This window comes from Zingiber officinale, chromosome 2A, assembly GCF_018446385.1.
Source record: "Zingiber officinale cultivar Zhangliang chromosome 2A, Zo_v1.1, whole genome shotgun sequence".
Taxonomy (NCBI): Eukaryota; Viridiplantae; Streptophyta; class Magnoliopsida; order Zingiberales; family Zingiberaceae; genus Zingiber; species Zingiber officinale.
In genome coordinates this window covers 105997231-106023473 of record NC_055988.1, presented here as the reverse complement: position 1 = coordinate 106023473, position 26243 = coordinate 105997231, and the positions used below count along the sequence as shown (strand labels likewise).

General features: G+C 35.9%; 1 protein-coding gene and 3 pseudogenes across 2 annotated transcripts; 1 reads left to right on the top strand and 3 right to left on the bottom strand.

The window, feature by feature from the left end:
* Positions 1–9221: 9221 nt before the first annotated feature.
* Positions 9222–9365, bottom strand: LOC122044520 (annotated as a pseudogene).
* A 400-nt stretch (positions 9366–9765) lies between these two features.
* On the bottom strand, positions 9766–9932 carry LOC122044519 (annotated as a pseudogene).
* A 555-nt stretch (positions 9933–10487) lies between these two features.
* On the bottom strand, positions 10488–10631 carry LOC122044505 (annotated as a pseudogene).
* A 5313-nt stretch (positions 10632–15944) lies between these two features.
* LOC122039858 (WD repeat-containing protein 44-like) lies at positions 15945–19383 on the top strand. 2 transcript variants are annotated; one of them, XM_042599280.1, is made up of 7 exons: positions 15945–16507; positions 16847–17631; positions 17714–17804; positions 17880–18037; positions 18128–18298; positions 18453–18546; positions 18630–19383. In XM_042599280.1, the coding sequence occupies exons 2-7, from the start codon at positions 16906–16908 to the stop codon at positions 19061–19063; spliced, it is 1674 nt and encodes a 557-aa protein (XP_042455214.1). In that variant the 5' UTR covers positions 15945–16507; positions 16847–16905; the 3' UTR covers positions 19064–19383. The 2 variants fall into 2 exon arrangements, with proteins under 2 accessions (XP_042455214.1, XP_042455216.1); XM_042599282.1 differs by lacking the exon at positions 15945–16507 and having other exon boundaries at positions 16520–17631.
* Positions 19384–26243: the final 6860 nt, after the last annotated feature.

Below are 26243 nucleotides of genomic sequence, written 5' to 3'. Positions count from 1 at the left end.
TGGAGCCTAAGCTAGGGCCGGCCAAGACCAAAAGGTTGAGTCAAGTAGGTGGTCGGCCAATGCTTGGAGCCAGCATGGTGTGGCCGACCCTAATCAAATTAAAAGGATTTTTATTTTAAAATCTTTTCTTATGTGGAAGCATGGTTTTAAAAAAGAGTTTAAAATTTAAATCTTTTCTTTTATAGCTTTCTACAAAAGATTAAGTGAAAGATTTGATATCTTTCCTTATTTGTAGTTAAAAGGAAGATTTTTAATTTTTAATAAAACTTTCCTTTTTTGTAACCATGTTCATAATTTAAAAAGAGAGTTTTTAAATTAAATATTTCCTTTTATGAGTTTCTACAAAAGATTAAGAAAAGATTTGATATCTTTCCTTATTTGTAGATTGAAAGGATGATTTTAATTTTAGAGAAAACTTTTCTTTTTGGAAATCATCCACATGTTTTAATAGAGAGATTTTAATTTATAAAATTTCCTTTTATAATCAACCATGAAGGGAAAAATTATTTGAGAAATTTTTATTAAAATTTTCCGGAAATAAATTAGGAAGTTTTAATTCTTGTATTATTAAAACTTTCCTTGTTTGGAGCTAGGAGGTGGCCGGCCATGGTGTTTAAGAAAAAGAAATTATTTTTTAATCAATTAAATTTTCCTTTTTATGGCAAAGAAAATAAGGAAGTTTTTATTTAAAATTTTCTTATTTGCCAAGACCAAGGATTATAAAAGAGGGGGTAGAGGTGTCTTCATGGGTAACATCTCTATTCTATTTTTCATCCCTCTCTTCCTTGGTGGTGGTCGGCCCTAGACCTTGCTCCTCTCCTCTTCTCTTCTTCTTTAGTGGCCGGTTTCATCCCTCTCTTGGAGCTCTTGTTGGTGGTCGGTTCTAGCTTGGAGAAGAAGGAGAGAAAGGAGGCTTTGTTTCTAGCATCCCTTAGAGCTTGGTGGTGGTGGCCGAAACTCTTCATCTCAAGGAGGTGTGCTTGGCCGAAACTTGCAAGGAGGAAAGAGAAGGGTTTGGGTGGTTCTCATCTCGGTAGATCGTTGCCCACACAACGTCTGAGATAAGAAGAGGAATACGGTAGAAGATCAAGAGGTCATTGCATACAAAGAAAGGTATAACTAGTAATTGTTTTCCACATCATACTAGTTTTTCTTTATATGAATTCCAAACACAATAGGCATATAATTCTCGGTGTCGAATTTGTGATTCGAGTTTGTGTTTTTTTGTTTTTCGAATTTGTGATTCTATTGTTTCTTTTGGTTAAACCTAGGGTTATATAAGGAAATTAAATATTAGATTTCATTAAAAGGCTTTGTCTAGGAAGTGGTGGTTGCTCCCATATCCAAGAAGGCCTAGTGCCTCACCATGTTTAACCTGGAAGTCGATTTCTGAAATTAATATTTAATTGAATTTATAACATATGTGGATTTGGATCAATAATGTTAAGCATCGTTTGCGATCCAAGTCTAAACCATTAAGAATAGATAAGTTAAATTTGGAATCAATAATGTTAAGTTCCGTTTGTGATTCCGAATTTAATTTCTAAAGAACACAATAGATTATTAGGATATGTTCAACACTTGTATAAAATTTTGTATAGTGGAACCGGTACGATCTTCCTAGGACTAACCAACAGATCCTTCTTTAGTAAGGGAAAAGGGATGTGGGAAAAGATTGAAATCTTCAAAAGAGATGTTTACCTTAAAGTCCAGGCTATGTCGTGGTTACGGTCATCAAGGTGTCTCACACGACAAGCTCAACTGTCCATTATTGCAGCAAGGGTATGCACCCATTAATTATGCATTTGTAGTATAATGTTATTCCCGAATCAATGATTTTTATTCATTAATAGTAAATTTTGATGATGAGTCGATTGCCAAATCAACTGCTACAGATAAAGATAATATCAACGATGATGAATCATATGAAGAAGATTTGACATCAATAGCTGGGACTTTCAAAGTTTTATTTAACTATATTACTGTATCCTAATAAATTTTGTCTTAAAATTATTTATGTTATTATAGGTTCTAACAACTTGCCCTTTGAGTTATAAGGCTAGGTTGACCAAACTCTTGGTGAGTGGTTATTACTTATTACATATGGTTTTTTCTTCTACTCTAAATCTTACATTGTTATTCCTTCACTGAATTAATGACAAGTTGGTGGTGTAAAATTATTATAAAACTGATTGCAATTTAAGTTACCCCATCAATTTTGCCTAGGTGGTGTAAATATTTTGTAAAACTATTGTAAATATCTTGTCAAGCTACTACAAGGTGTAGCAGCTAATATCGAGTAGCTACTACACGTTGTAATAGCTAATCAGTAGTAGCTGCTATAAGGGACAAATAAAAGCTGGATTAATCTATTATAAATCACCTGTCAATGTATTTTCAAGCTGGCTAGTGCACATTGTAGTAACGAGTCGATTGTTGCTGCTACAAACACCTACAACCACTTGGACAGTTAGCTGCTACAAGTTGTAGAAACTACTTCGACAGTTAGCTGCTACACCTTGTAGCAGCTAACTATCCATGTAGCTGCTACAACGTGTAGCTGCCACTTGGTAACTCGTTTTTGTAGTAGCTACATTTTCTAGCTAATATTACCCCTAAAAATATTTTTGTTATGTATATCAACTTGGAAAAAATTATTTAAATTGTTTTTAATTTGAGTAGCTATTACAACGTTGTAGCAGCTAATCGACAGTAGCTGCTACTACAATGTATAGCAGCTACAACATAAAGTTGCTACTATAGAGTAACTGCTACACGTTGTAGTAGCTAATCGACACTAGCTGCTACAACGTGTAGCAGCTTATTGACAGTAGCTGCTAAAGGGGACAACATACTATCTTATAATCTTAATTATTTTTTTGATAATATTTAATTTTATTGGTTATATAATTTGTAGCAAACTTGCCAATTTATGGAGCTTCAATATTTCATATTTCATTCGATGGTAAGTCATTTCAATTATATGATTTATGCTAAAAAGGTTTAGCAGCTACTTTGATAACTAGCTGTTACACGTTGTAGCAGCTACTTATAAAGTTAACTGTTGCACGTTATAGCAGCTAGTTACAGACTTCAATAAACCTTTTATTACTATTTTTTGTTATAAATTTGCAGGAAATTTGCCAAATATTATTTTCCACAAACCATTCGATGGTAAGTCATTTTAAAATATGTTGTAATTTCCTCTAATCCTGTTATATATTAATATGATTTATAATACGTATAAACCCTAGAATTTCATGTTTTCTAATAGATCGATGGTCACTTTAATAGTTGTTTTGGTGCTTCGTGGAGGTGTTGGATTGTTCCTCCTCCCCAAATAGGAGCGTGTGGCTGAATAACAGCCTGGACAAAGATGAGACGCTTGCTCCATCCTCCTATGTTTATGAGACTTACTTTACAGGTCTGTGAAAGGGAGACTATCTTCGAGTTGGCTCGATTTAATTCAGCTTGTAAGGACCTCAATTTATTTGCTTGCTGCTGTTGTGATATAAGTCGTCCATTTGCTTGGGTCTTCTTTGTCAGGATGGTGATCGCGGAAGCATGCTTCAATCCCAAGTCATCCAATTTGGCGGTCCTTTGCTCTAAGTTCAAATAGTTTTTTCCCTTAAGGCGACCTCGGCTCAAATTTGGGAATGAGCAGCAGATAGACGCACTTCAAGTTCTAGCTGTTGTGAGTGACGAAGATCCATAGCTTGCATCACCTCTGCTAGGGATCGCTCTTTCTCAAATAATAGATGAGCCCAAGGAGGAAAATCTAAATTCATAGCTCTCGATAATATACCCAGGAGAAGATGGAGAAAGAAAAGGTAAGATCAGTGTAGCGAGAATGAACCAAGGTCAAATCCCCCTTTTTAATTAGGTCATGGGACACAGGATGGGGGTCACATGATGACTGTAGTCGATATGAAGTTTCGGGAACGATCAATGTTTATCAACTGGATGGGGAGGATGACACGGTAGTCAAAGTCAAAGTAATGTGACGGTCAAAAGTCTAGGTCAAAGTTAAATTAAAGGAATATTCCTTACATAAGACGGGGATTCCCCAGCAACAAAGTTCCTGAGTCTAGCCCACATGGTCCCAAAGTAGGATGCTCGAATAAGGTCGGCCGACCACAAGCGCGAACAGATCTAAGAAAGCAACAGTACTTTAAGACTAAGGAAAAATTCAGGGAGGCTCGACCGGTTAGGAGGTCGTTTGGGCTCAAGATACTTAAACCTTAGCAGACTCCTAATATACGATTGGCCAAATAGAGGTTGATCAAACATAAGGCTTCATGAATGCGCTCGATCAGTTAAGGGAGGCTCGACTAGTTAGGATGTCGTCCAAGCTTGAGATAGTTAAACCTTGGCAGACTCCTAATCTACAATCGGCCAGATAGAGGCTGATCGAATATAACGCTTCTTGAATGCGCTCGATCGGTTCAAGGAGGCTTGATCGGTTAGGAGGTCGTCCAGGCTTGAGGTACTTAAACCTTAGCAGACTCCTAATATACAATCAGTCGGACAGAGGCCAATCGAACATAAGGCCTCCTAAATGCGCTTCGATTAAAGCTTGGGCGAACTTAGGAATACTTAGCATCATATAAAGATCCTAATATACGATCGGTTGGACAAAAGTCGACGACTAGATGCTATAATGGTGCAGAAGCTACTTCGACAGATAACTGCTACACCTTGTAGCAGTTACTTCGACGGCTAGCTGCTACAATGTTGTTGCAGCTACTTCGACAGGTAACTGCTATAATGGTGTAGCAGTAACTTGGACGGCTAGCTACTACAACGTTGTAGCAGCTAATTGAAAAGTTAACTGCTAGAACGGTGTAGTAGTTACTTCGACAGGTAGCTGCTACAACGTTATGGCAACTACTTCAATAGGTAACTACTACAACGGTGTTGCAGCTACATCGACGGCTAGCTGCTACAACATTGTAACAACAACTTCGAAGGTGTAGCAGCTACAATGATGTAGTAGCTACTTCGATGGTTAGCCTACTATATCATTGTAACATCATTGTAGCTGCTTCGTAGTTGTAATTCCCTCTATTCATAATATGTATTGTTTATACATGATTCTAAGTGATATATATAATACAGGGCAAAACATATTTAGCTTTATTGGTCAGTAGCTAGGTGTTTATGATACCTGGATAGAAGCATCTACATAAGTTAATCATTTTAAGGACGCTACACACTAGTTCTTCGAGAGTAGATGCTACTCATGAGTCTACTTTAAAGATATTCCTTTACGAATATGGAAGCTTATGTTAGAACTTGAGGAATGTCATAAGCCAATCCCCTTAAGGTTTTTTCTATTTATTTGATAAGTATAGATTCACTATTTGATTGCATATTATATGTTTGATTGTCTTAAACTCGTTTATTGAATGTCCGTAATATAATTCATAGCATAAGAGAATTTGTAATTGGATCGCAACTAGTGATTATCTCTACATGTGCAATTATGAATATATTAAAATTTTCCTAGTTGTCGAATTGATGTATTCGGACACCATCAATTCTGTAAGACTAGCATGGATTATACTCCTTGGTTCGGCTAAGCAACTATTTCTCACTAGCTGGAGACATTGGGATGTCAAGAGTTAAACGTGGATGTTGGTTATGGTAACTAGTTCATTGGAGTGACTCGCTGTAAGACTTTATATGGTTCTCTACATATATATAGATATATCTGTGAAGTTCTTACTACAGCACGAGTACAAGTTTCCTTCGACTTAAGATTTACAAGTCATCTTGGTCATGGAGACTTATGCTTTGACATTTTAAGCAAGCATCTCATTGAGATGTGGACCCGGGATAATTGGGTATAAGTTGAAGTACCCGAAGGTGTTTGGATAGTCCATAGAGGATTCATCGCTCCTTGCGAGGAGATGTATACCCTATATGCACTTATTGGATTATTACTCAAAGTCTTTGGTCAAGGCATCACATGTTAAGAGTGCAAGACTCTTGTACATATGTATAAGTAATTTGAATTCGCAGAACGAAAAAGTATTACTTGGGCTAGGTGTGAAGTAGTTAGCTAGTGGGAATAAGATACATAGACAATGTCCTGAACCAAGTGGGTATAAGACGAGTGAAAATAACGAGGTACGACTGACTGTAGCTGCTGAAGTGTTTAGAATTAATTCTAAGATCAACTATGATTTTTCGGCTAATTGGGGATCATGATGTACTATTAGGTGCCACTCATAGTCGTTCTATAATTAATTAGTTAATTATAGATGACCAAGATAAACCGGGAACCTATTAGATCACATGCACTAACGAGTCTCTAAAAGACATTAAACAAGTTAAAGAATAGGATTCTTAGATCAATAGATAAATATTTGGTTTGACCATACATAAAACAAATATAGAAATATTTGTCACAATGGAAGCGTGGATGGGTCACATCTATTATGGAAGAGTTGGACCATATTTGGTTTAATCATGAATTAGTCATAAACTAACTTGGTTTAGTTGTCAACCAAACCAAGGGGTTAATAGGCTAATTTTTTGATAAGGGATAATAGGTTAGATTTGAGCTTTCTAATCCAACTCATTAATGAGGGCTATATATTAATATGGTTGAGAGAAAATTAGACACATGAGATCATTAATTAACTTGTAAGTTTTTTTGGAAAACCTTAACCCAATATCTCTTCTCCTCTCCCTCTCCCCTCTCTCTTTGCCACTGCTAACAAGGGGAAGCCCTTCCCCTTGTTGTCGTGACCACCACAAGGAAGAAATCTCTTCCTTGTGTGCTTCTCTTCCTCTTTCTCTTGATCCGTCTTCTTTGCTCATGGCTAGTAAGTTCTGAAGGAGAGGCTTGTACTCAAGGAATTGTCTTGAGGAGCTCGGCATAGATACAAATAGAGGTGAGATTCGACAACGTCGCTATGGTTGATGCCCTTCTCGTTACAGGTCATACGTAAGGTACACCTAGCGTAAATTTACTTTTCGTAAAAAATTAATTATGCGATCATGTTTGACATATTGTATCCTTGTAAGTGTGTGGTGTGTGTGATGTAATAATTTAGGAATTATTATTGTTGTATTTTTCGCTGCGCATATTTACGAAATGTGTTTTAGCACAAACTGCATCAGGCATATCCCAACACCTTGCACGTTGTAGCATAAATCCTTCCTTCCTTCTAATATTCCTTTAGGATTACGATCGGGAATTACAACTTACAATGAAATGATTTACCATTGGTTATGAAATGCATATGGAAATGATAATTGGCAAGTTACCTGCAAATTATATAAGCAAAAAATGGTAGCATAGCAGGTATGGCTTGTGCTTGGTAGTGTGTATGTGTGTGTGTGTGTAAAACAGACAGTGAAGGGGAAAGACTTTCGATCGAGAATGGAGAAAGGGGGGCTTTTACACCAGCGTCGTCTTTGTGTTCAACATGCGGTTTGGGGAACTTCAGTCAGCAGCGACGGAAGATAGCAGTGAAGGAAGAGGCGAGAGCAAGAGAAAGAGCGGCAAGGGAAATTTAGAATTTGGGAAAATTCGTACGCTATTATTTTGAATCAAAGGTGGAAGCGGAGAGAGAGTAAAAGGAACATTTTTTTCCAAAGAAATTGAGTGTATATATATATAGAGAGAGAGAGAGAGAGTCATCACTAGGATGTAGTAATAGTTTGTAAAATCATGATTTTAAATCATATGATCCTATAGTAGAAAGTACATATTGATTCTAGATCATGCATAATTGATTTTTGCAGTAGAATTGGAGTAAAATTGGTAGATCAGAATAGGATCGGTAGAATCGTAATATGATCAGAGCATGATCTATAGAAGTTTTGAGAGTCTATAACTTTTGACTTATGTTGAACTACAAGACCTATACTTTATCAAATCAAAACTCATTCAGATATTTATAATTAATTTCAATATTTACCCTTAACTGTCCAATTTAGAATAAAAAATATCATTTAAAGTATTTTCGATTAATCTTGTTTTATTATCTTTTCTTCGCTTGCAGACTTAGGTCATGATTTTGAGACTATTTAACTATTTATTTAGTTATTTTGAATTAATTTTTATCAATAATATTATGTCGGGTCTTTATAAGATTATTTTCAGCACTTTGTTGGCATTTAAATTGTTTTATATTATAAACCAAGGGGTATTCTTAATGTTTAATGTGATTATTATTATTATTATTATTATTATGTTAATAGGTATTTTATACTTATTTTATGATATGAAAATTACCAATTAATTTAAATTTGTACATATAATATGTATATGTAATTGAGTTTTTTTAGATATTTTTTAATTATTAATTATATATCATAAAATTTTAAAGGATTTGGTAACATCATACAATTCTACACGATCTAATTTCGACATTCTAATCTACAATTGACTCTACGGATCATAATTCTACCAACTATGGATGTCACAAATCAACACAAACAATAAGTTTATAAAAGCCTAGATGAAATATCAAAATAGATAGATAATTATAATATATAATTATTTTATTATTGAACTGATGGTTTATGTGGAACTGATGTTAAGGAGCTAGACAAATCCCCTGATCAGTAGTCCCTTCCATCCTGCCTGCTACTTCCCTGAACCACATCTCATATCGCATGCCCGTCGGCCCGCAGGAAAAATGGTCCAATTTGTTTGCCTTTGCCATCAGCCCATTCGCTTCTGTTCAAAAGGATGCATTTATTTTAATTAATAATAAAATAAATTGTTAAATTTAATCTATCAAAATTCAATTTAATTGGGTCTGAATGGTAAATCGAGTTGGACTCTAATAAATAAAAAAACATTATAATTTATTAAAATTATAATAAAAATGTAAATGTATTAGATTAATATTGATAGGTGTATTATTCATACTAGTGATTGTATACACGCATCTCCGAAAAAAGAAGAATTGTCTTATAAAAAATAATTTCAATTTTTAAGTATTGTCCCTACTTTTATTTATTTTAGTGAGGGCAAGACTCTAGTATTTTTATAATTTTATATACTTCTAGAGGTACTTGCAAAAAATTGAGATGAGACATCTGCCCCACCAAAGCTATACGCAGCTTCGCCCCTGGTTGCATGTATAATATAGACTCTCCTTTATAAAAAAATTAATTTAATTTTTTATATCAGATATTAAATTGATAAGGATAAATACTACAATTAATCTTAGCCAAAAAGTCGTCCATAAATTTGATAAAGGTGCGCCAGACCTATGCAATAGTGTAATGTTAGGGTGGCACTCGAGAATGTAAGCAGCAAGTTAGTGTAAGAGACTCCAGCTTATTAAAAAATAATTTAATATCATACTTGATATTAGCTAAAAAGCCAAGAAAAGTATGTTTTCTAACCTAGTCGACCCAAAGTATTTATAGAAGTTGCTCGCAGTGTTACCAATTCTAAGATATATAACTAAAGAGAATTCTAGATTTCTAATTGATTAATGAAAAAAATTCTCAATAATACGTAGTAGCTGAGTCTCAAACTTTAGATTCCTGATTGATTAATAAGAAAAAAAAATTTCAATAATACGTCGCAGCTGAATCTTGAACTCTAGATCACTGATTGATGCGTTTGTAAAAATTATTAATAAATCTTAGAATTATTTTCAATGTGAATAGAAAAAAAATACATTAATATAATTTTATTTTGGGCAAGACTCTAATTTTTTTATAATTTTATACACCTTTAAGGGTACTTACAAAAAATCGAGGTGGGGCAACTGCCCCACCAAAGCTATGAGTGACTCCACTCCTGGTTGCATGTGTAATATAATACATGAACATGTGTGGGTAACGAACTCGATCTCCTTCATAAAAAATTAATTTTATTCTTTATATCAGATATTAAACTAATAAGAACAAATACTACACTTAATCTTAGCCAAAAGGTCGTCTATAAATTCGGTAAGGGTGTGCGGGTCAGCCGGTAGTGGGCTAACCCGTGGTGGGGTAGGTCGGCCCGTGGTAGGCCAACCATTTGGCGGGGTGGGGCGGGCAGACCCGTCAACTTGGCGGGTTAGGAAATTTTCAACCCAACCCAATCCAAGGTGAATTGCGGGTTTGGCGGGTCAACTCGCGGACCCATCAATTTTTTTTTAAAAAAATTAAAAAATATTTCATATCTTCAACATTTTACTTCGGAAAGATTTTATTAGTCAAATATATCCATAAACATGTATTTTAAATATAAATGAACATATATGACTACTTATGTGGGATGAAAAGTACTCTTTTTATTTCAAAATTATAAAAAAGAAAGATAATAAATTGGCATAAAACTTAGCTTACATGTGTTTCTTAACCCGCAGGCCAACCCAAGCTCGTCGCGGGCTAACCCGTACGGGTCGCGGGGCTATACGGGTTGGCTCACGACAGACTTGGGTTGATAAAATTTCAACTCAATCTGCTTAAATTATTTGGCGGGGCGAGCCAATCCGATGGGCCCAACCCAAATTGACAGCTCTAGGTGCGCCAGACCCATACAATAGTGCAATGATAGGGTGACACTCAAGAGTCTCAGCAGGAAGCTAATGTAACAGACTCCTGCTTATTAAAAATTAATTTAATATCATACTTCATCTTAGCTAAAAAGCCAAGAAAAGTATGTTTCTAATATCGTCGACCCAAGATATTTATAGAAGTTTCTCTGTTCGTAATGTTACTAATTTTAACATGTTGGACTAAAGAGAACTCTAGATTTCTAATTGATTAATAAGAAAAATTCTCAATAATATGCAACAGTGAGTCTCAAACTTTAGATCCTTGATTGATTAATGAGAAAATTCCTAATAATAGGCAGTTGAGTTTCAAACTCTAGATTATTGATTGGTGCGTTTGTGAAAATTACTAATAAACCTTAAAATTATTTTCGGTGTGAATAGAAAAAAAAACATTAACGTAATTTAATTTTGGGCAAGACTCTAATATTTTTATAATTTTATACACCTAGGGGTACTTACAAAAATTTGATGTGGGGGTAACTACCCCACCAATGCTATACTTGGCTCCGCCCCTCATGTGTAATATAATACATAAACTCATGCATGTAACAGACTCTCCTTCAAAAAAAAATTAATTGATAAGAATAAATACTACACTTAATCATAGCCAAAAGGTCGCTCATAAATTTAGTAAGGATGCACCAAACCCATGCAATAGTATAATGCTAAGATAAGAGAATCTTAAAAATTAATTCAATATCATACTTGATCTTAGCTAAAAAGACAAGAAAAGTATGCTTTTTAATATTACCGATCCAAGGTATTTATAGAAGCTTCTCTACTCGCAGTATCATGGAACTAAAAAGAACTCTAGATTTCTAATTGATTAATAAGAAATTTTTTTAATAATACGCAGTAGCTGAGTCTTGAACTTTATATCTCTGATTGATTAATGAGAAAAATTCCTAATAATACATCGCAGCTAAATCTTAAACTCTAGATCACTTTGATACGTTTGTAGAATTACTAATAAATCTTAAAATTATTTTCGATATTAATAAAAAAAGATATTAATATAATTTAATTTTAGGCTTCATCAAAATTAGTTATTAAAAGATACAATTATTTATAAAATAGTAAATAATAAAAGTTGGATAGTAATGATAAATAATCAACAAATCTAAAATATATATAGATATATAAAAATTACTACAGTCATGAGAAAATATCAAAAAAAAAAAAAAGGGTTTAGAGATTTGGAACGTAGAGCAATTAAATCATACCGATAATCATCAAAACAATACATTGTTTATGGTACGACGTGCATGATTGCCATCAACTAAAGCATTATATTTGTGCTCTGCTCCTAATTAACTCAAATTAATCCAAATAGCTAGCATATAAATTAATCTACTAGATATAATTATAATTAGCATGTGCGCACATGATCCTCTATATCCCATTATATATCCCCTCCCTGCGCTTCGGATGAATGAATCCCACCCACTCTCGATCTGTTTCGCACGGAATCCATTAAACAACGTGTACAGCCATGGATTTCCTGCCATGATATCTAATTTATTTCCCACACATTTCCTGTCAATTTAACTTCTTCTTCAATCTGTTGTTGTTTTGTTGTTTCTCTAGTTCTTTTGACCATTTTAAGTTATAACTTATAATAGCATTCCCAGTCAGATCAATAGCATGCCCGAGCAGTTCGATTCACCCAACTACTTAACCTACCTCGATTAGCTCCACCGACTTGTCTAGCTCAACCTATTTGCCAACTTATAAGTCAACTAACCCAACTAGCCCGTTATAGCTCAACCAACTTGCTCGACTTGACCAACTTGCATTGCTTATTTGGTTGATTTACTTGATTCGATCAACTTGACTAATACATCCAAGCTAATCCACAAACAATTCACTTGGTTTGAATTGACCCATCTTGTGCATCCTGGCTAACCCAACCAACCCGTTTGGCTCGATTCATTTGCTCGATCTGCCTTGTTGCAAAAAATTAGTATTCATCCCCGGCCCTAACGATGTCACGGATCTCAACATGCACTACTCATCACATCTTGTTTGCTTAACTCACTTAACCTTAATGGTTTATTTGGCTCAGCCAGTTGCCTCAACCTAGCTATTTGATTCAACTTGATCAATCCCCTCAGCTCGATTGATCCATCAAGCCCAAATGACTGTTTTAGTCCAACTAGCCTAACTTAATTATTTGCTCAACATGGCTGCTTTGTCAAACCTAGTCAGTCCGCCCAAATGCAACCTTAGCAGCTAGCTAATATCTAAACCGCCTCAACAACCATAGATAATATGCTTGGAGCCTCCACGGAAATAGCCGAGTTGGTATTCGGATGGTAGATTTGCACCACAAGAGTAAGAGTTATTCCGGTGGAATTCATTCTCATAGATTTAAATGATCCTCCCACCTAAGACGGCTACTCTAATTTATCTCTTTTCATTTAGTTGTGGAGTCGACGATGAAGGACTCACCTTTTACACCACAGATGATATGCTTGAATCAAAGACTTTAGTGAAAAACTTTGCTGCGTTCCATTATTATAGATCATACATAGGGATAATATAATTAAGCATGAAAAGTTCCACCACTTGTATTAAGAACATATTCTAATACATCTTGTCAGAGCTAAAAGATATGTTTAGTTGTAAAAGAGATGTGCAACTTGGGATGCAAGTTGAAAGTTTGTATCTGACAATTCTTTCTGACTAACAAAGTTCTAAACCCATCTGTTCATTTGATGTTTAAAGATATAAGGACAATTAATCAAGGGTGCATTTAAAGGTATGAAATTCTCCACAGACTTATTTAATTTTTAAATATTTGGCACACTTATTTCTGATTTTATTTCTTCCAGCAAAATTGTATTTGAATTTCATAATTTTACATGCTTAACTCAGTTGACTTTATTGAGGCAAACGGTTAATGCTAGTTAATTAAGATCGGATGAAAACTGAAGGGGAAAGTGTTTTCTTACCATGATCTGTGAAGAGATACGAGGTCAGATTTAATAAGGCTAATATGATTCATGCATGCATTAAACAAGTACCTCTGGGTTTCTATAATACTAGTAAACTGAAGAGTCTTACATTCAAATAATTGCGTTGCAGTTTTCAGCAAGCTATATATATAAAATTAACTTCTTCATATATTAGGATTTTTTGTTGAAGTTTGTGTCATATTAAATAAATAGAGCTAAAAGGTAAACTTAGTTTTACAATCAATTATTGTATCTATTGTTGAGACATTAATATGGAAATCTATCATAAGGTTTTTCAATGCTAAACACCATATACAATAATATAATATGGAAAGTAAGAAAGGAAAATAATGCGAGGAGGAAGACATTAGAGATGTCCCAACTCCTCCAACTTGTTCAAATTTTGAATGCTAAAACCCTATGAAATTGTTCTTTATTTATAAAGAATAGGTGTCCTTGTCAACTTTGGATTTCTTTTCGAAGAGCAGACTATAAGATCTTATGACATTTGACTTCATCCTCCATTATATCCTTATCCTATTTATCATTATTAATTAAATATTAGCCCCGAATTACTATACAGTTAATCAGTCATCTAAAATTTAAATTCTACGATGTATTGTAAGGATTTTTTCTAATAGGATGATAAACTTAAGAACGTTTATCATTTGGATGAGCATCCACGAGTACTTCTAAATTTACCATGATAGTCGATGGAAAATTTTCATAGGGCTAAATTAGTCATCTCAAGGATTAATCAATAATTAAATATTTAAATTATCAAAGTATTTATTAATATTTATGGATCATCTAAATATATCTTAATTCATCTCTTAGAGTTTTTATTATTAAGTACAATTTTTATTGATCCTGTCTGAACGAAGGAATTCTGAAAAGTCGGGGATGGGGTGACTACTGACGGGATGAAGACCTCAATCTTGCAAAATAAAACTAAACTAGGGAAGGAGTTCCTGACGTTGACCCTCCGATGCTCAAGTTAGAATCAGAAAGATAATAAGTATTTGATAAATAGATGAATCTTACTTTTCTTTATACCTGGAGTACCATTTTATACCTTTCTTTATGATCGTTCATCTGCCCTTATTTAATGGTATTAATTGCCAGAGGAAGGTTTCTGTCTTGACTTCTGTGCATTAATGATAAATTGAACGTTCTTCTTGGTCTTGGCTTCTTCATATTTAATGATAGTAGATGGAGTATTCTTTTTTGTTTTATCGTCTTCTCCTGTGTAATGTCATTCTCGACTAGCCGGAAGGTCCGAGCGGCTCACTTTCTATCGACGGGTGGTTCGAACGGCTCATTTTTCTTCCGACCGAAATAACTGACTACAGATTTATCCATTCGTTCGACCGATCAGGTAATCCACTCGACCACTTCTTTTCCGACCAAGCTAACCAAACAACCACCTTTGACCAAGACTTTTTCTGTAAGCTCTGATATTTATCGTCTTGATTTTGACCGACATTATGTCAATTGACACGTGACATGTGGGCTCCCATTTATCGCTGCATCACTTACTTTCTCTATGATACTGGCTAAATTCTTTATTTATTATTATTTTTATATTTACTTTTGTCATAATCAAATATTCAATTCCATATAATATAATCATTTTTTTATTAATCTTTCTATCTTTCTAAAATACTTGGACCGAATAACGATTATCTTACTTGCTATATTAACTCTATTCATTCATATATAAATACGGGGAGTAATATTCTAAAATATATTGATTCAAAAAAAAATACTAAGAAATAAAAAAGTAAATGACATTATCAAAAATATATTATTAATTTAATTTTTTTTCTCTAACATTAATTAAATAATTATTTAAATAATCCAAAACCCTAAGATCCAAAGAACATAAACAAAAAATTCTTAACCAACTCAAAATTTAAACAAAAAAAAAACCTAAAGGGATTTACAATTTTCAGATCCTCCTGTATCAAATACTTAGAACTCTTACCAAAATTATAAAATTAAAATAAAAAAAAAATTGTTAATTTTGAGCTTTTAAAACATAGAAACATCAAAAGAAATTGGGCTTAAGAATATTTTTCATATTATTGCAGAAACAAGTCAGATCGCTCTTGTTGCTCCCTGCAAACTGGACGGCGCCGCGGTGGAGTCATTGCTCTTATTGGGACCGTACTTATCTCACATTTGTCTCAAATTCTCAACTCCGGCGAGAAGTCTGACGAACAAAGCCTTCAAAATTTAGAATTCCATTTTACATCACGCAGTCAACGATCAACAGCTTGCACAAAAAGCTCTATAGAACAGGCAAGGAAGGGGGGAGAGAGAGAAAGAGATCAACTATTCAAGCACCACCAACTGCAATATAATTGTAGCTTTCCTAAATTTAAGGACCAGGGACTGGACTGGGACAGCCCACGTCGCTCATATAGACACCTTGCTAGCTTGCTTGCCTACGCGGGCACTGATTCTGATGGCCGATGAAGCTCAATGATGCGAGCGTTTGGTGGCTGCCTACAATTCAGGCAGCTAGCTCACCTAACTGCGTCTGTCCCCAGTATACCGGAGTTGGTCAGGCCTGTGACAGAAGCAGTGAGATAAGCCAGCGGATGAATGGAAAAAGTTCTCCGAGTCAAGCACACAATGCGAATCCTAAGGGCGTTGGGGAGCGAGCAAAGAGGATCGATTGACTTGGATTCCAGCCAAAAAGGTTGTCCATTGTTTATGCTCGATAGCGTGGTAGGCGTACGTGCAAGCGAAGCGGAGGGCAATAGAATACTGCAACTTAGCTTTTGGGAATCAAAGCAATGGAGGGAGAGAGTGCAGGCGTGGCCTCGGGAGAAGGTGGCCAGGTTAGCCTTGATAATAATGGAGGCAAACCTCCCTCCCATTTATAAGTAGCAGTTGCTTTGGCAAGGCAAGTCAAATTTGCCACCTCTCCTTCTTCTTCTCCTTCTTCTTCAGCTGAGGTCCTCTGCTCTGTTTTAAAACGGATAGTCTGCGTCGACTGATTTCATCCGCCTCCAGGTTCGCGATTTCCTTGGTGATTAGATTGTGGAAATCTTTCTGTTCTTCTGGGGAGTGTCGCGGAGATTTAGCGTGAGAATTTTCATATTTGGCGTCCATTTTGTGGAGGTTTCGAGAGTCTTTCTTCTACCTTTCATTTTGAGGAGTTTGCAGGGGAGAGAGAAAATCCAGAGCTTTTAATGCATTATTCTCTCTGCAAATCCTTCGTTGAATTTATATCTTTTGCAGTTTATTGGACACTTTCTTTCTTATTCAACCATATATATCAGATTGCTTGGAACACAATATTTTATCCAAGAAATTTCCTAACTTTGTTTGTCCTTTGACAATGCGCCGCAGATTTTAGACTAGGAAAATTAAACAGAAACTCGAGAAGACAGAGAGGTCGAACATTGAAAATGTCGCCTCGTGATCAAATTTCCATTAGAGATTTCGAGCTTCATGATGGAAGAGAAGACATCTTCTTCGACTCATTCGACTTCCTCGAGACTTCTTTGGACTCTGAACCATCCACATCTTACCTGGACGAGAAGATTTCTAATGAATTTTGGGCAACAGAATTGTCGGCTGTTCATGAAAGATGTCAGAAATTCTTACGCGAAACAGGCTTCGACAAACTATTCTCGACGGAAACAGGATGCCCCGAAGAACCAAAAGTAGGAACGAATGTTTCACTGCAGCAAATGGAGATCCCTGTCCACAGTGGAGAGGATCATTCCATTTCTATGAAGACTGAAGGCACAGAAACGACGATGCTGGCTGAACTTGGCTCAAATAGGACATGCAAGCCTGGTGGCGTGCACACTGATAAAGCTGTGAAAGGAAACACAAACCGAAGAAAAAGATGGTGGGCAAGCTTGTCGACAAAGAAGAAAGTAAGCTCCCATGATAGCACAGAGATCACAGGATTTCGCATGGTACAGGAAATTGCTGCACACAAAGGTCTGATCAGGACCATGAAGTTGAGCCCCTGTGGGATGTATCTGGCCACTGGTGGTGAAGACTCTGTTGTTCGGGTATGGAAGGTCAGAGAACTCGATGATCTTAACGTTGAGGGAGTTCCACTGCATGAATATTTTGGGCATACCAGCGACATCTTGGACCTGTCATGGTCTAGGTCTAAAGTAAGCTTGGTGTCCTTAAAAATCACATATTACTTTGTTCCTAGGTTGAAGATAAACATGCGCAACTTTTTAATGCATGCAGTATCTTCTTTCAACATCCAAGGACAAAACTGTTCGAATGTGGAAAATTGGCTGCAAGAGCTGCGTTAAAGTGTTCTACCACAACGATTATGGTACGTTCCTGAGAAAAGAGCTATTATTATTACAGTATGAACTGATTTAATCTGAAGAGGAATTGCATGGAACAGTGACCTGCATTCAGTTCCATCCTCTGGACGATGCGTACTTCATCACTGGCTCGGTGGATAGAAAAGTGCGCATATGGAGCGTCGACGAGAATATAGTGGTTGATTGGGTTGACACAAGGAACATTATAACAGCCATATCTTACCAAGCTGATGGAAAGGTATATATATATATGCTCGATAGACTACGACTGTTTATTCTCAACAAGTTTTTTTCTCATCTTATCCACTATTTCTTTTTACTCGAGCAGGGTTTTGCTGTTGGAACGCTTTCTGGAAACTGCCTCTTCTATGTCTGTTCAGGTACTTCAGCCACCAGCACTAATCTTTCATCACCAGCCATGGCCGATCTGGAGTTGGACAGACAACTCTATGTGTGGGGTAAAAGCAAGTCGCCTGGCAAACAAATAACTGGTTTGCAGGTACAATATACATCTAATTTTTAGCGTTGTATTTTGAAAATCAATACCACATTAGTGTTGTATAAATCATAAAATCAGCACAATTGTGGTGTTAATTTTTATCAATGGTCGATTCTGTAGATATCTTAATTTGTCGAACTTGTTCTTCCAACAGTTCTGCCCTGGAGACTCTGACAGGATCATGATCACATCACTCGACTCTAAAGTTCGTATTTTTGATGGATCTAAAATTGTACAGAAATTTGGAGGTGAAGAAGCACTGCTTTAATTTGTTTTTTTTCTTCTTCTTTTCTTACTTATGATCTTCTTATTAGTCTGCTTGGTCATGCAGGAACCTGGAAATCTAGAAAGAACCATGCAACCGCATCCTTCACGGCTGATGGCCGGCACATCGTTTCAGTCGGCGAGAAATCGAACATCTGCATCAGGGAATACTGCAGTAGCATGGGCATTCGGTTCAAAAAGGCCACCAAGGCCGAGCATTTCTTTTCTGAAGGTGTGACAGTGGCTGTTCCATGGGTTACTGCTTCGCACGAGAGCAACACGCCTTCTAATTCCATTCCACTCGCTAAATGCCGGAACCGAAGTTTGTTTTCTCTCGGATCCTGTTTACGTTCCAGTGCTTCCGGCGCTGCGAGTGCTTCGGCGACATGGCCGGAGGAGAAACTCGCTGCAGTCACTGAACACTGTCTGGCCGTTGCTACCGGAGGCTGCGATGGAATGGTCAGATTGTTCAGCTCCCGCAGATTGCCGCAGATTGTTTAGATAACGAAGGCAGTACTGCTTGGCATGGTTGTTTATTTCCAGATTTGGGTTCGTTTTTCCCTGCCGAACAGTGGATTCTTCGTCGTCTTTCTCGGCTCTAGTCGACAGTTTTCCAGTGCCATGGATGGTACTGAGTGAGGTCGGGCAAGAAGTTCTACTTTTGTCGTCATCTGTGGAATGGTAAACTTCTTTAGATTATGTTGGCAGGATTCTTTTTATTTTTGTTTGATTTTTTGCCCGTTGTTAAGGGAACTGATTTGTATACCGTGTAATTAAGGCCGTGATTACCGTGGTCGATTTAGATATATATTTTTTCTCTGTCCAAGTAAACATAATCGAAATCAAGAGCAAGATTTATGTTTGTTATAACGAAATATATAGGGAAAAATTAAATAGACACCTTAAATTATGTAAATAAGTTTCATTTGGTGCTTTATTTTAAAAGTAATCCTTATTGAAGTAGCAACTACGGCTAATTACTACATCATATAGACATTAGGCCGGGGGCTATGATGTCATAGTAGAATATTTAGGGGGTGTTTGGTTCTTTCCTAGGAATAGGAATCGGAATGGGAATCATTGTATTGTGGAATGAGAATGGATATGGATATGAGCATGGATATCACTCTTAAAAGCAATGTTTGGTTAGTTGCATATTTTTCTATCGGAATAAATAAAAATTTCCTTTTTTACCCTTAAAAGAAAATAAGAGAAAAAATTAGATGTGAGAGAAAGATGAATATGAGAGAAAAATATGATGAAAGAGAATGATGAGAGAAAAAGTCTCATAAAAGAGAAAGTGTGATGAGAAAGAATGAAGAGAGAGAAAGTGTGTTGAGAGAAAATGAGAAAAGAGAGTGTGATAGGAGAGAGCATGATGAGAGAGAAAATATGATGTGAGAGAAAGTATGATGGGAGAGGATGAAGAGAGAGAAAATGTAATGAGAAAAATGAGGAGAGAGTGTGTGATGAGAGAGATTGAGGAGAGAGAAAGTATGGTGAGAGAGAAAATATGATGAGAGAGAAAGTGTGATGAGAAAAAAAGAGAACAGTGAGTGTGATGGGAGAGATTGAAGAGAGAGAAAGTATGATGAGAGAGAAAGTGTGTTGTGAAAAAAAAGGAGGGTGTGACAAGAGAGATTGAGGAGAGAGAAAGTATGATAAGAGAAAAAGAAGGAAGAGAGTGAGATGGAAGAGATTGAGGAGAGAGAAAGTATGATGAGAGAAAAAGTGTGATGAGAAAAAAGAGGAAAGAGAGTGTGATAGGAGATATTAAAGAGAGAGAAAGTGTGTGATAAAATGATGAGAGAGAAAATATGATGAGAGAGAACAAGGAGAGAGAAGTGATATGAAAGAATAAATAAATAAATATATTTTGATATTTGATATTAAGGGAGAAAATTTTAGTTTTAGGTCAAGGGTATTTTTGGAATAAGGGAATATTTCGATTGATGAAAATAGGGTAATGACTCATTGAAGGGGAGGTGCATGAGAATGAGCTATTACCCAATTTCAAGGATTCATTCCCTTATTTGCATTCCTATTCCTATAATCCAAACATTAACAATGACAATCAATGATTCTCATTCCCATTCCCCACTCCTATTCCCATAAACCAAACACCCCCTTATATTATTTTCCAAGTATTCATAGTTCGATTCTTAGTTATAGCGTATTTATAGAAATTTTTTCTTCAAATGGGACATGTAACTAAAGGATGTTGGGTTTCTAGGATGCTTGCCCCGAACACTTTTCGATTTATCCTGATGGCAGGTGGAAAAATTTCGTAGGGTCATACCGGTCATTCGAGGGATAGTCAATGAGGCTAACTAGGATTATCATTTTTTTTACACCATGTAGATATTACCCCCAAAATGTAACTGAGTCGGTACTCAAATGGTAGATTTACATCAATAGACAAAAAATTTAGTTGCTGATGTAGGTAGGGTTTAAGGGCAGAGAAGGAATAAGGAAGGGGAGGAGGGGTATTCTGGGCATTTCACACCCCAGGTAGTCCCTGTTAGAAGAAATTTCGACAGCATCTCCCCTGTATGGGTGACAATATGAAACTTTACTACAAGCCCTCAGGGCCACACATACCTCGGCCAACACGAGCGGAACATATACAATGAAATAAACAAACACCCATGCAGTTTATATAATCTCAGCCTCTGGCTGACACAACCACGCAGTTTATTTGAAAACAACCTACTCCACTACTATGACGGAAAACGCCGAACACAACAGAGAAACCTTCGCAGCGGAAAAATAAGTAGTAGATCAAAACTCGATTAAAGATCCTCGAGTACAATCCTACATCACAAGTGTATATAAATACATAACAAGGAATCAAAAGTCCAAAGAGCAGAAAAATCGTCGCGAAGCAAAGTGGTAGAGGACTAGCGACTGGAACCTCCCGACAGCACAACCTGAAATAGTATAAATCAACGGGGTGAGTCAACTCCTCAGCGGGTACCAGATGACATGCATAGTAAGGCATAACAACTAGTAATAAATACGAGTACAACCTCCTAAATATATATATAAAGGAACAATGCAAAATTGAAATAAAGGGGAGAAACTGTACTAATCAGGACCTTGGTATAAGGTAAACAAGGTCGTCAAACCGAGGAGTATCATGATCTTGTATGCATGTCAATCATATGCATCCACCAAATATGCAGCAAATAAAGAGCAGCAAACACAAGCAATAAATGCAATCATGCATATGATGCCAATGACATGGGCACCCCTGACACCAGTTAGTCATCTCACACACGATGGTAAGACCGAGTGGGTAGGGCTATGACAACCGTGCACTCTGTCATCATTGCTCCTGATAAGTGACCGAGTGGAAGGGATGCTGTCGGAGTACACCTATCCTCCTACCCTAAATCATAAGTGGGGGAGCTCAATGCTCTCATCTCCCTGAGACAATCCAGAGGAGGGATTCCTGTCCTGCTACCACGCTGCGTCATACTACCCATGAGTGGACCAACGGAACCCTTGAGAGAGCAACCTGCTGCAACACACCTTACCTAATAAAAATCACTAACCCATGAGTGGTTGTGTGTGCAGATCCATGTAATTAATGATGTGCTCAACAATAATGGAGCCGAGTATGCAATCATGCGAAATGGTGCATGACACTAAGCATAGAAATATCCTGATCCTATCCATCTCTATATAATGTGTACTAAAAGGTATATAGATCAAATAGAATATCCTAGATATGCAGGTCAGGTATAGTAGAATAAATCTAAGTCTTGAACATAATGAGACATGATATGTCATTATCTTAAGGACATAAATAATCAAAGGAATATGAATGCAAAAGCAGGTAATAAATACAGCATGCTCAGGTAATAGCTAATGACATACCAATGCAGAAATGAACATAAATATTACTACTCGTTAAATATTGCTATGCATATCAAATGACAATATCTTAGTGTTAGTTAGAGTTCTAGAGCCAATCATTTGATGATTGTTTTATGGACTCGTTGTATCATATTCTTATGTATATATAAAGGAATTTGTTTTGGTTATTATACTTACTTGTATTGGTGTCAAATAACTAAGTATAATAGCATCCTTGAGTAGAAGGTTCTTACCTATATCAATAGATTGGTTGAATCGATAGTGAGATGATATAGGGAACACTACTCTTAATCATTTATAGTCGAGTATTAACATTCAAGGACAATGTTAATGCGATGAGACTAGCATGTAGGTCAACTCGATGACTTGATCTTACAAGTCATGTATATGGAGATATCAAGTTGACACATGGGTATGCATTGGAGAATGTATACTGAATGACCCGCCATGAGAAAGTATCATGGATCGTTATATGAGTGTCATATACTTTCTCATGTGGCTATTAGTATGACTATTAGTTCTTGGACCTGAAGTCACCATGGTTCCCTACATAAGGAGTTACATACTTTGACTTCGTCAAACATCACCCGTAACTGGGTGGACTATAAAGGCGATTACTGGGTATGTAACAAATTATGCGGAAGGATGTAAGTGATGTAGATGGGATCTATCCCTCCTATATGACGGGAGTGACATCGATATTCTTGATAGAGTGAGACCACTAAGTGCATGGTCATGCCCAAATGAGTCAATATGAGATATTGAGCTCATTTGATTGAGTGAGTCTACTTGGAGTTCAAGATTTAGATTGATTAGAGGATAACACGGTCTATGCCTCATATTGATCAATCTAGATGTCTATGATAGAAGGACTGTTAGGATGTATACTAAAAGTCTAGCTTTTGGTATAAACATTTATCTAGAAATAAAAATCACATTGGTCAAATGTCTACATTTATGATAAATGTAATTGTTCAATTAATTTATATTGTAGATAACATGGTGTGTGGTGTCACACACAGAGGATCATGTTATCAGTACCTTATAAATTATAAACAGTAGCTCACGACCAAAATGGAAAGGAACAAACCATTGAAAGGTCATAGTGTAATTAGGTATTAGTTTATCTTAACTATATAATTACACTAGTACACTTAGAGTGTATTGAGTAGGACCATTAGAGGTCGTTTCTTTTATACTGACTTTATAAAGGAACAAAGACCTCAGTTATTATGGAGTGTGTGCTCTTAATCCTAATATAATAATAAGCACATATATTTGATATTTATTTCTTTAATTTATTAATGGGTGAGATTTAGTTCGATAAATCAATAAGCCCGATAAGTTGGGAAATGATATCACTTATAGTGTGTGTTGTTGATTATAGAAGGAAACTGTGTCCTAGTAATCTAGGTTGAGAATGTCCCCAAGAGGAGCTCATAAGGATTGTCATGTTAAACCCTGCAGGTGGACTTAGTCCGACATGACGATGAAGTTGAGTGGTACTATTTTTGGAGCTAGATATTAATTAAGTGAGCTGTCAGTAACTTACTTAATTAGTGGACATTTGTTATCTTAAACACAGGGAGACTAACACACTCATAATAAGAATGAGCCCAAAATGTAATTTGGGATTGGTGCGGTAGTTCAATAATAGTTCTCTAGTGGAATGAATTATTATTGATGAAATTAAGTTGTGTGTTCGGAGTGAACACGGGATGCTTAATTTCATCGGGAGACCAAAACCAATTCCTCCTCTCGGTCCCTATCGTAGCCTCTTGTATATAGAGATTTATACCCACCACATACCCACCTTCTTACCCATCCAATAGGGCCGACCAAGCTAGCTTGGAACCCAAGCTAGGGCCGACCAAGACCAAGTGGATGAGCCAAGTTGGTGGCCGGCCAAAGCTTGGGTCCCAAGCTTAGGTGGCCGGCCACTAGAATATTAAAAAGGATTTTTATTAAAATTATTTCTTATGTGGATATTATATTTTTAAAAGAGAGTTTAAAAATTAAAAATTTCCTTTTATAGCTTTCTACAAAAGATTAAGAGAAGAGATTAATCTCTTTCCTTATTTGTAGATTAAAAAGGATGGTTTTAATTTTTGGTAAAAAACTTTCCTTATTTGTAAATCATCTACATGTTTAAAAGAGAGTTTAAAATTTGAAATCTTTCCTTATTTGTTGATTAAAAGGTGGATTTTAAATTTTAAGAAAACTTTCCTTTTTAACCATGTTCATGATTTAAAAGAGAGTTTAAAAATTAAATATTCTCTTTTATAAGTTTCTACAAGAGATTAAGAAAAGATTTGATATCTTTCCTTATTTGTAGATTAAAAGATATTTTAATTTTTAGAGATAACATTCTTTTTATCCACATGTTTAAAAGAAAGATTTTAATTTATTAAATTTTCTTTTTATAAACCAATCATGAAGGGATAAAAATTATTAGAGAAATTTTATTTCCGGAAACAAATTAGGAAGGTTTTAATTCTTGATTGAATTAAATTTCCTTTGCTTAGATTATTGTGGCCGGCCATGTTGATTAATAAAAGAGAAATTGATTTTATATCAATTAAATTTATTTTTCATGGCAAAGGAATTAAGGAAGTTTTTTTTATTAAAATTTCCTTATTTGCCAAGACCAATGATTATAAAAGAGGGGGTAGAGGTGCCTTAATGATAAGAACTCTATTCTATTTTTCTCCCTCTTTTTCTTCCTTGGTGTGGCCGGCCATCCTCTCCTCCTCTCTTCTCTTTGATGGCCGAACCTCATCCTTCTTGTGAAGATTCATATGGTGGCCGGATCAAGTTTAGAGAAGAAGAAGAAGAAGAAGAAGAGAAAGAAAGCTTTGTTTCTAGCATCCCTTGGAGCATGGTGGTGGTGGCCAAACCTCTTCATCCTAGGAGAAGTTTTGATGGCCGAAACTTGCAAGGAAGAAGAAGGTGCTTGGTGGTTCTCGTCTCGGAAGATCGTTGCCCACACAACGTCCGGGATTAGAAGAGTAATACGGTAGAAGATCAAGAGGTCATTAAAAGTTCACAAAGGAAGGTATAACTAATATAGTTTTCCGCATCATGTTAGTTTTATCTCCATGTAAAAATACCAAATACAAGAGGCATGCGATTCTAGTATTTCGAATTTGTTTTCGATGTTGTGTTCTTTTGTTTTTCTTCTCCTTGTGATTTGATTGTTCTTTTCGGTTGACCTAAAGTTATTTAAGAAAAATAAATATTAGCTTTCCTTAAAAGGCTTTGTCTAGGCGGTGGTGGTTGTTCCCATATCCAAGAAGGCCATGTGTCTCGCCATGCAGTCCTGGAAGCTAATTTTAGAAATTAATATTTAATGGAATTAATAACCTAGGTGATTTGGATCGAAAGTGTTAAGTTCCGCAGGAGATCCAAGTCTAAACCTAAAAGAACAAATAAATTAAACTTTGAATCAAACATGTTAAGTTCCGCAGGCGATTTAAGTTTAATTTAAAAGAACACATGGTAACTAGGAAAAGGTTCAGACCTTTGTACAAAATTTTTGTACAGTGGAAGCATTAGGCTTTCCGAGTAGCAACCAACAAGGACAATGTCATATATTGTGAGGAGTCACAATTAGAAGTCACAAGGTGATATTGGATCTCAACATTCTTGTAACTTGAGTAGTAATGATGTGTTGCTAGATACCGCTCATTACTTATACTTCTAAATGAGTTTAGGAGCATTGCCAACGTTACAGGAACTCATAGGGCCACACACAAAGGGCAATTAGATGGAGATTAGGTTCATTTGATGAACCTAAAGG